An 11,178-nucleotide genomic window follows, 5' to 3' on the forward strand; every position below is an offset into this window, starting at 1 on the left:
TAATGGCCATAAGACAGTAAGAAAATAATCTTGGCGTGAACCAACGACCTCATTATTCCCATTGCTCACGGTGAATTTCTGTTTCGTCAGAATATCTGCGTGTGCTCTGCCTCCACCAATCATGCCCCTGCTTTCCGCTGCATATTTCCGGCATGAATCATCCATGCCAATGCCGTGTGTTTTCCCATTATATAAAGAATCCCCCTCGCTTACATCAACGCACAAATTCATTTTCCCCATTGCAGTTTCTGTGGAAGTAAACGAAACTGAGCATGGCGGACCAAAATGCTGTAAGAGAGGAAGAGGAGATCATTTTCCGCAGCCCCTTTCCAGCTGTTCTGGTTCCTGAGAACATTAGTCTACCGGAATTCGTTTTGAGGACTGATTGGAAAGAGAATGAGAAATTCAGTAACAATGTGGCTCTGGTAGAGGCCTCGACCGGCAAGGAGTACACTTATGATCAAGTTTTTTCTCTTACCAAAAAAGTTGCAGCAGGGCTGGTTCAAACAGTGGGTGTCCTGAAGGGAGATGTGGTGCTGGTTGTGCTGCCTAACATGGCGGAGTATCCCATCATTGTGCTCGGAATAATGTTGGCTGGGGCAGTGTTTTCGGGTTCGAATCCCGCCGCTCACGTTACTGAGATTGAGAAACAGGTCCGGGACTCGGGGGCGAAAATCCTCGTCACTGTTTCCTCTGTTTTTTATCAGCTCTGCAACCTGGAATTCATGGCTTCCATTACTGTTATTATGGCTGACGATCACAGCAAAGTAGAGGGCAAGAGCGTGCCTTTGGCGACATTGTTTGAGACAGATGACTCTGTAATTGAGTTGCCTGTTGTTGGTCAGAATGATCTGTGTGCTCTGCCCTACTCTTCGGGCACCACGGGAGCCTCCAAGGGCGTCATGCTAACTCACAGGAACCTAATTGCCAATTTGTGTTCTACCCTTTTTGATGTGGATGAATCTTTGCTGGGAAAATTCACAACTTTGGGTCTCATGCCGTTTTTCCACATCTATGGCATAACGGGCATCTGCTGTGCAACGCTCCGTAACAAAGGTAAGGTTGTGGTTATGTCCAGATTCGATCTGCGTCTGTTTATGGATGTGTTGATCAACTGTGGCGTGAATTTTGCGCCCATTGTGCCGCCCATCATGCTGGCCTTGGTAAAGAATCCCATCGTTGAGGAATATGATCTTAGTCGCTTGCAGCTCAAAGCTATCATGACGGCTGCTGCTCCTCTCGCCCCCGACCTGCAAAGAGCTTTCCACGAAAAATTCCCTGGCGTTGAGGTGCAGGAGGTATGCACAGAGAAATTACTGTCTTTGAGTAAAAGTAAACAGACCTCCATGTTGTTTAAGTTTTTTTATATTGCTAATTGTTTACAAATTGATATGAGCATCGATATGACATCAATAGAAGTTTTTTAAAAATTGAATAACAGTTTCTTTCGTAACAATGAGATTAAATAGTAGTTTTTTCATGTTATGCTAGTAAAACAATAATATTAAATAGTAATTTCTTTTGCATATTGTGATTTGAATTCTAAATTTCATATAAGATATCTTTTCCTATTTGAAATTAGATTTTTTACAGAAATTCAAATATTTAATCAATTAAATTCAATTTTTTTAATAATTGTAAGGAAAAGGTCTTTCATATTTATTAACAAGAGTAAATTCTTTTTCTCTTCCATCTTTTTTCCATTTGATGTTTCAGATCATTATGAGAAAAAGAATAATATATCACTTAATATGATCTCAAATGTTGATTGAAAGATATTTGTACAGTTCATGTAGTATAGTATTAAGAAACATATTAAGATTTTTTTTAGATTCATTGTGAATAATTTTTAATTCAATATTTCAGATCACATTCAATGATTCATCATGACGAAGAGGATGACAAAGAGGATGATAGATCACTGAGTGATCCATTCAGTGATCATTCAATGATGGATTATCCTCTTTCTCATGATAAATTATTGAGTGTGATACATTTAAACAATTCATTGTATTCAATGATTCATCATGACGAAGAGGATGACAAAGAGGATGATAGATCACTGAGTGATCCATTCAGTAATCATTCAATGATCGATTATCCTCTTTCTCATGATAAATTATTGAATGAAATACATTTAAGCAATTCATTATAATAATTTGCTAGATACCACTTTCATTGACATTGTGGATTGCATTGTACAAAAATTCAAATAAAAAATATACAATAAATCCAGAAAAAAATCATAATATTATGCATTCCAAAATAATAAATAAAGCCCTGTTTTGTGTGCTGTTTAAGTTTTACCCTGTTTGCTCTGCTGTAACTACAGGCGTATGGACTGACAGAGCACAGTTGCATCACGCTCACGCATTGTTCTCCTGACAACAACATCCGTGGAATAGCAAAGAAGAAATCGGTTGGATTCATTCTTCCAAATCTGGAGGTGAAGTTCGTCGATCCTGAAACTGGGAAATCATTGCCCAGGAATTGCCAGGGCGAACTTTGTGTTCGAAGCCAATGCGTCATGCAAGGTCAGTTCATCTGATCACTAACCAGAAATGCATCACCCAGTTTATATATTTCCTCTGTATAAACCCTTGCAAACGCAGGCTATTATCAGAAGCCACGAGAGACAGAAACGACGGTGGACAGCCAAGGGTGGCTGCACACGGGTGATGTGGGTTTCATCGACGACGACGGCGACGTGTTCATCGTCGACAGAATAAAAGAGCTCATCAAATACAAAGGTTTTCAGGTAAATTTCATTCACTCTTCTCTTCCGATGATTAAAAATAACATGGAACAGGAAATATGATTTTGACATTAAAACAAAATGGTACATTTTACAGGTTGCTCCAGCAGAGCTGGAAGCAATTCTGCTCTCTCATCCATCGGTGGATGATGCAGCAGTCGTCCCGTAAGTGTCTCGAGCTAAACCCTAACCCTAAATCTAAAAATTAATTTTTTTTTGGGTGATGTAAGAGCGCCCAGATCCAAATACCTGTGAATTTGAGTCTCTTAAAAGTTTCTTCTGCAAGAAATTCAATTTCTAAGGAGTTTATAAGTACAGGCTGGCGGACGAGGAAGCAGGGGAGATTCCTGCAGCGTGCGTGGTGAAGAAAGCGGGTGGCACAGAGAGTGAGGATGACATTTTAAAGTTCGTGGCATCGCAGGTGGCGAGTTATAAGAAAGTGAGAGTTCTGCATTTTGTGCCCTCCATTCCCAAGTCATCGTCGGGTAAAATTCTCAGGAGACTCGTCAGAGACAATCTCCTCAACCTCACCAAAGCTGCTTCCAACTAGCTGCCATTTTACTTTCTCTCATGGCATGAAAGAATATAAGAATTTTAATGAGGTTCACCGAAATATGTTTTCGATCTTTTTTATGATGATAATTCTGTTATAAATCTTATTTCAAATCTCTTTTAATGATGATTTTTCTATTTTGAATCTTAAGTAAGAAATTTGTTATTTTGTTAAATCTTGTCTTTTCAAAATAAACTCATTCAAACTAAGGGCATGTTCCCATGCAGTTGCATAGCTTATTTTGGCTAGCAGCGGCTGCTCAATATTTTTAGGAATTATTTGTGGAGGAGTTGGCCCCATGAATATTTATCTTTGCTACTTATTTTTTAATAAAATATTTTAACTTCATATTAATAGTATTAATACTAATTTGTGCACTTAAAATTTCAAGAACCACATGGCACTTTTGTTAATAAGCCTTCTTATTTCTAGCCCCCCCTTTTCTTCCATGGCTTATTTTTAATTCCTAAACAATAGCTGCTCCACCAAAATAGGGATAGATTCTAAATTAATGTGACATTCCCCCTCAATTACAACATATTTCTTATCATTATAGGTATACTAAAAATTAGATTGAAATAAACATAATGATTCAACCAACCAGCTATTCATTGGACCATGGCTACCAAAACTGTACTATTTTGGTTACTAAAATTATTATCTTTGTTGTTTTGGTTGTCAAAAATTCATTGTCTTGGTCACCAAAACTATTCCTCCTCCACTTGCTATTGCTACTAAAATTTCACTATCTTCGTTACCAAAAACTATTCCTCCAAGATCGTTACTACCAAAACATCTCATTGTCCTAGTTATCAAAACTGTAGTCCTCCTTCACTATCTTAACCACCAAAAATCTTTTGTCTTGGTTGCCAAAAATTTTGTCCTCCTTCCCCATCCTTGCCACCAAAGTGTCTCATTGTCTTGGTTACCAAAACTTCAAATCAAATTAATAGTTTTGGCCACCAAAAATTTTCATTTCCTTGTTACTAAATCACCTTCTTTGTCATGGTCACTAAAAGTTCTCATTGACTTGATTTCCAAAACTTTGAATCATATTCATTGTCTTGGCCATCAAAACTATCATTAACTTGGTTATGAAAAATTTGGATCACAACTACCAACATAAACCCCTAATCCAAAGCTGAAATAACTTTAAAATATATAGCTTCTCGTGCACATGATCATCTCTAAGTGAGAAATTTGTTGAATTTTGCACCACAAAAGTTTACAACACAAACCTACAAGATCAAACAACAAACTAAAACACCTTCCACAAATGAGAGGATAAAAAAAATATGTCATATTCCTCAAAAGAAAAGATTTCATAATTAATATTACAATTCTTAATGATGTGCCTTTATAGAGAGCACAAATATTCCCTAAGCTAAATTTAGGAGAACAAATGTGAAAGAATAAGGAGCTAAAAAAGTTTAACTCTAGATAAACTAGAAGCACAACTAAGTTAACTTAAGCAAAGAAGCATAACTAAAGTTCAAATACTCTAACAACCCCCCTTAAGTGAAACTTAGGGTGAAGTAAAAAAACCTTTAAATGCAAGAATGCAAAAGTGGGTCCTGACAACAATTGGCCTGATGAGATACCCATATACAAACCAATGTAATGCAATCTCTCACAGAAGGAGAAAAGGAGATAAACCTAGTGGAAGAAAACTCCTAGTGGAAGAAAACTCCTTTCCAAAAGAGAGAAAAAATAAAAAGAATGAAGGACTAAGAAGCCCCTAAGAAAATGTCCCAAAAAATAGGAACATGATATTGAAGAACATCCTCGAAGCACAAAGAAGTTATAGACAACTGTCGAATGATAATTGCTAGAGTGTTGAATGAAGAACCTTCTCTAAAACCAACATGATAATCAAAGATCAAGGAGACAAAAATTTGCATGAGTGCCCCCAACAAACACTACTTGAACAAACAAATGGCAAACAGAGGCAAAACGTCTAGCAATCAAAGATACAAATGGCACATGAATCTAAATGAATGACCCCAATGATAGTACTCAACCATGCAAGAGTAAACTAGTAGTCAAAATGACAGGTGCCACTAGTCTAAAAAATTGATCAATTGAGAAGTCACCTCCACAAAATTGGAATGCAAGAGTGTCTATATGGTAAAAGCTCCATCTTACCGAAATATAGGAACGAATGCTAAATACGTAGCTCACTCCAAAGCAAAACTAAGAAATCCTTAGTACCAATGGTAGAAACCGGGCTCCCATAATGCTAACAAGGAAGAGAAATGACAGGTTCACTGAAACTAAGTGTCACCAAGTAGTGCATTAAGGAGAATTTGAATGTGCGGGAGGAAGTACTTGCAACTAAAAAAGGGTATGCATGACTAATGCACACGTGCATGGAACAAGAATCTCTAGGATTTGATGTTGTCATGGAGGGACACTTGTTAGGATAGGCTCATTTTCCTTATGTTAGGGGGTATTTATTTTCCTACACATTATTTAAGCTTGCTTAGGTTATTAGGAGTGGTTAATATGAGGACTCGTGACAAAATACTTCAGCTACATGTGTAACTCCCACATAATCATGAGTAGTTGAGTTACACACCCTCTTTCGGCTTGTTGTGCCACCTCACAAGCCAATATTTTGTCATTTTCTAAGTGAGTTATGGGGTAGTTGGGTTTCTCACCCTCTTTTGGCTTTATGTGCCAACTTTCTTAACTCCTTTCTAGTTTTTATGTACTATCTTAGTTCTACCCAACATCACTGTAAATATATTAATATATAACCAAAACTAATTATATTGTAAAACATCTGTGGCATTCCCCCTCAATTACAACATATTTCTTATCAATGTAGATATACTAAAAATTAGATTGAAATAAACATAATGATTCAAACAACCAACTATTCATTGGACCATGGCTACCAAAAATAGTAATATTTTGGTTAATAAAATTATTATTTATTTGTTGTTTTGGCTGTCAAAAATCCATTGTCTTAGTCACCAAAACTATTCCTCCTTCACTTGTTATGGCTACTAAAAATTTTCTCTCTTCATTACCAAAACTATTCCTCTAGCATCGTGGCTACCCAAACATCTCATTGTCCTAGTTACCAAAACTGCAATCCTCCTTCAGTATCTTAACCACCAAGAATTATTTTGTCTTGGTTGCCAAAACTTTTATCCTCCTTCCCCATCCTTGCCACCAAAATGTCTCATTGTCTTGGTTACAAAAAATTCAAATCAGATTCATAGTTTTGGCCACCAAAAATTTTCATGTCTTTGTTACTAAATCGCCTTCTTTGCCATGGTCACTAAAAGCTCTCATTGTCTTGATCGCCAAAACTTTGGATTGCTTTCATTGTCTTGGCCATCAAAACTTATCATTAACTTGGTTATGAAAACTTTGGATCACAACTACCAACATAACCCCCTAATCCAATGGGGAAAACTTTAAAATATAGATCTTCTCAAGCACATGACCATCCCTAAGTGAGAATTTTGTTGAATTTTGCACCACAAAAGTTTGCAACACAAGCTTGCAAGATCAAATAACAAACTAAAACACCTTCCACAAATGAGAGTATAAAGAAAAATATGTCATATTCCTCAAAAGCAAAGATTACAAAATTAATATTACAATGCATAATGATGTGCTTTTTATAGAGAGCACGAAGATTCCCTATGCTAAATTTAGGAGAACTAAAGTGAAAGCACAAGGAGGTAAAATAAATCTCAACTCTAGCTAAACTAAAAGAACAACTAAGTGAACTTAAGAAAAAAAACATAACTAAAGTTAAAATGTTCTAGCACCTCCCTTAAGTGAAACTTAGGATGAAGTAAAAATCCTCTAAATGTAAGAATGCAAAAGTGGATCCTAGCAGCAAAAGGTCTAATGAGATACCCATATACAAACCAATGTAATGCAATCTCTCACAAAAGAAGAAAATGAGAAAAGCCTAGTGGGATAAACTCTTCTCCAAAAGAGAGGGGGAAAAAAGAATGAAATGACTACGAAGCCTCTAATGTCCCAAAAGTATAGGAACATGATATTGAAGAACATCCTTGAAGCACAAAGAAGTTGTAGACAACTATCAAATGATAGCTACTATAGTGCTAAATGAAGAACCTCCTCTAAAACTAAGATGATAATCAAAATCAAGAAGACAAAAATCTGCTTGAGTGCCCCCAACAACACAACTCAAACAAATAGAGGCAAAAAAACCTGACAATCAAAGATACAAATGGCACATGAATCTTCACAAGTGACCCCAATGACACTACTCAAACATGCAACAGTAAATTGCGAGTCAAAAATATAGGTGCCAATAGTCTAAAGATTTGATAAATTGAGAAGTCACCTCCACAAAATTAAAATTCAAGAGTGTTTATATGGTAAAAGCTCTATCTCACCGAAATAAAACCACTGCCTCCAGCTAGTACATAGGAACAAATACTGAATACATAGCTCACTCAAAGTGAAACCAAGGAAGCATTAGCACCAATGGTAGAAACTCCCTCATAATGCTAACAAGGAAGAGAAATGATAGGTTCAGTAAAACTGAGTGTCACCATGGAGTGCATGGAGGAGAATTCAAATGTGCACAAGGAAGTACTTGCAACTAAAAAAGGGTATGCACAACTAATGGACACACACATGGGACAAAAATCTATAGGAGACGATGTTGTCATGGAGAGACACTCAACGGACAAAGGTGTGATGGAAAAATAAAAGGCACTACACAACCCCCATGACACTTTATAATACATTGCGTGTACAAAATAAGTCACAACAGAATGTGGAAAATCCTCAAAAAACCATACACAAAAGTGGCACTTTATCTCTGAGCATCTACAAACAAATAAGTGCATAAAAAGGATGTTCAAAATGCCCAAATAGGGCAAAGTATTGGAAATACATGTAGAACAACCCAAGAGAAGTCATCCAACACAAATAGAAAGGTTTTAAGAGCCAAAATGACCAAGTAATTAATCATAAAGTGAAAACACAAAAGGCTAAATAAAAGATACCCAAGGATAAAATTTGGAAACAATAGCAGTAGATTTGGATAGATCACTGAACCACCTTTTCAACAAAATTTGGTTTTCGAAAAATGGAGTTTGAATGTGCAAGATATGGCCCCAGAAGTGCGAAACTAAACTTCTAACTTTTCAGACTTGGTATAGAAATTTGGAGTAGAATTTGACAAAGCTAACTGTAAATCTGGATCAATGCCAAAACCAACTTTTTGATGATATTTTTTTTGCACAATTTCAACTCCATATGACCAAGTTATGGCCGAAAAACCAATTGCATGTCAATTAGGACTTGGAATGTTTGAAAGGTTTCCAAAAATAAATAAAAATTCCAAAAATAGAAAATTTCTAAAAATAGGAACTTGCCAAAAATAGAAATTTTATGAAAAATAAGAAGTTTTCAAAATATAATTTTCCAAAAAAAAATTGATGCCCATTTTGCTCCAAAAGTTGATAAAAATTTGCCTTCTAAATCCACACAAGAAGGCAAACTTGGTAACACTGCAACGCTTCTAAGAAAAGAAATACTCAAAGCTTGAGAAAGGGGTTTGTTGAATTTTGTAACACAAAAGTTTGCAACACAAGCTTGCAAGATCAAACAAAAAACTAGAACACCTTCCACAAGTGAGAGTAGCAAGAAAAATATGTCATATTCCTCAAAAGCAAAAATTACATGATGAAGATTACAATGCATAATGTTGTGCTTTTATAGAGAGCACAAAGATCCTGTAAACTAATTTTAGGAGAGCTAAAGTGAAATAACAAGGAGCTAAAAAAAGCTCAACTCTAGCGAAACTAGAAGCACAACTAAGTGAACTTATGCAAAAAAGCATAACTAAAGTTAAAAGGCTCTAACAAAGTTCACCAGAGGTGGGTTAGTTGTTTCAACCTCCTTTGTCCTCCAATCTTATCTTTGATTCTCATACACCTTGTCCACTAGAAGTCACATGTGGCTCTTCAAAAGCCCCAATAAATGTAACATGGATGCTTAAATGACCACCACACTAGTATATGTATCCATATGTATAAAAGGATGTCAATTTTTACCAATTGTGCACCCAATCATAATATTCAAAAACATTCTTATGTCTCCGTTTACAAAACAAACACATCACATATTTTTTAATAAAAGAAACAAACACTTATGATATTTGATTCTTGAACCTTTTAACCCAAAATTTGTTCCTAGAATATCTTATAACTAGCTCTTCCATGCATCAAGCTTGTTTCAATATTTGACCCAAAAGAGAAAAATACTTTTGTTAAAAGATCAACCTAATTCAATGACTATTGATTAGCTTTACAATTTATTTCATACACCTCTTCTATTATGCAATTGTTTCTTATGCCAATCCACCCAAGATTTGTATTCTTTGACAATATTCTAACTTATAATCATGAATTTTTTTCGTACAATGAACTTTTGCTTCAATTGAATTAATTGGATAGATAAAATCACCTTCCAAATAACTATTTACTACCTCAAAATCAATGAATTAAATTCAAAAAATAATTAGAGTGTATGTTGAAAGCTTATCTATTTTCCATTCAAACCGAATGCCCCACAAGAAGAAAAATGAGGAAACAAAAAAAAATGATTATATGCCACATATACTTGTGTTTGAGTGTTATCTAGTCATGTCATATACTTGTATTTGAGTGTTGGAGCATAAAATAACTTGCTTGGGAATGCCTTCAAATACAACTAATTTAAAAACATAAAAGATATAACATTCAACAATAAATGATTCACAATTCCACCCTTTGTAAAAACAAGTTTGACTTATATGTAGCAAACAAGCTTCCACTTTGGCACCTTTACCTCCCTTCTATCAATACCTTATGAGTTGATAGACAACATAATTATCAATATGTCTGATAAACAAATAAATTTCTCATCAATAATTTGACTTAGGAAATGCCTTGCACTTCATCCTTGTCCATCTTTTTGATAAAGGATAATGGATAGAATTTTCTAAGGACTCCAACACTTCATCCTCACCCATCTTTAAGAATCATTGAATCATTTTAATACTATTATAGAAATTAGAATTACATGTACATAAATAATAATAAAAACTTTTATATGCAAATAATATGAAAAACACATAAAAATGTCTTATATTATTTTTCATCATTCACTAACTTTATGAAGATTTATTAATATACTATATATAAACATACAAATATCTATTGATCTAATAAAGCCTAAACAATAATTTAAATAAAAAACTTTTAAATTGTCAAATTTATATTTAGAATAATATAGATACATATACATTATCTATTTTATGATTAATAAATTGAAATAATTGATTTTTGATTCAAAATGTGAGTATAAAGGAATGTACGTATAATAGTAGCTAGATCAAGTAAAAATAGTCAAGCCAAGCATTGTCACCGGATGGAGAGATATCTCTATTCAAAATCCACATTTAATTGTTGCATTGGAAGCACCCATTAAGATAGGACTACTAAATTTTATGGCCTTGTAAAAAACGTCAAGCCAAGCATTATCACCAGATGGAGAGATATCTCTATTCAAAATCCACATTTAATTGTTGCATTGGAAGCACCAATTAAGATAGGACTACTAAATTTTATGGCCCTTGAAAAATACACGAAAAATACTAAAACTAGAACCATATAAATAAAGAGAATGTATTATTGTAGAGCTAAGATTCAATCCCTTTTTCACTTCGTAGATCATATGTTTGCCACTTGAATAAGTGTAGATGTGTTGAAATGAGCATTTAAAGTAATTTTGATTAGATATAGGGAGTGTGGCCATGGTAGCGAAGCAACAACAAGCCAAGGGATCACATGTTGGGCTTGAGTACCTCTACTTTGATCTTCAA

At 34.9% G+C, this 11,178-nt stretch overlaps 1 protein-coding gene across 1 annotated transcript; it reads left to right on the top strand.

Moving 5' to 3' along the window:
• The first annotated feature begins 218 nt into the window (after positions 1–218).
• LOC131073143 (4-coumarate--CoA ligase-like 1) lies at positions 219–3,458 on the top strand. The gene is made up of 5 exons (XM_058009526.2): positions 219–1,298; positions 2,333–2,534; positions 2,613–2,758; positions 2,853–2,920; positions 3,074–3,458. Exons 1-5 carry the CDS (start codon positions 273–275, stop codon positions 3,303–3,305), a joined length of 1,674 nt encoding a protein of 557 aa, XP_057865509.2. The 5' UTR covers positions 219–272; the 3' UTR covers positions 3,306–3,458.
• Positions 3,459–11,178: the final 7,720 nt, after the last annotated feature.

The sequence above is a fragment of the Cryptomeria japonica genome, chromosome 1, assembly GCF_030272615.1.
Source record: "Cryptomeria japonica chromosome 1, Sugi_1.0, whole genome shotgun sequence".
Lineage (NCBI taxonomy): Eukaryota > Viridiplantae > Streptophyta > Pinopsida > Cupressales > Cupressaceae > Cryptomeria > Cryptomeria japonica.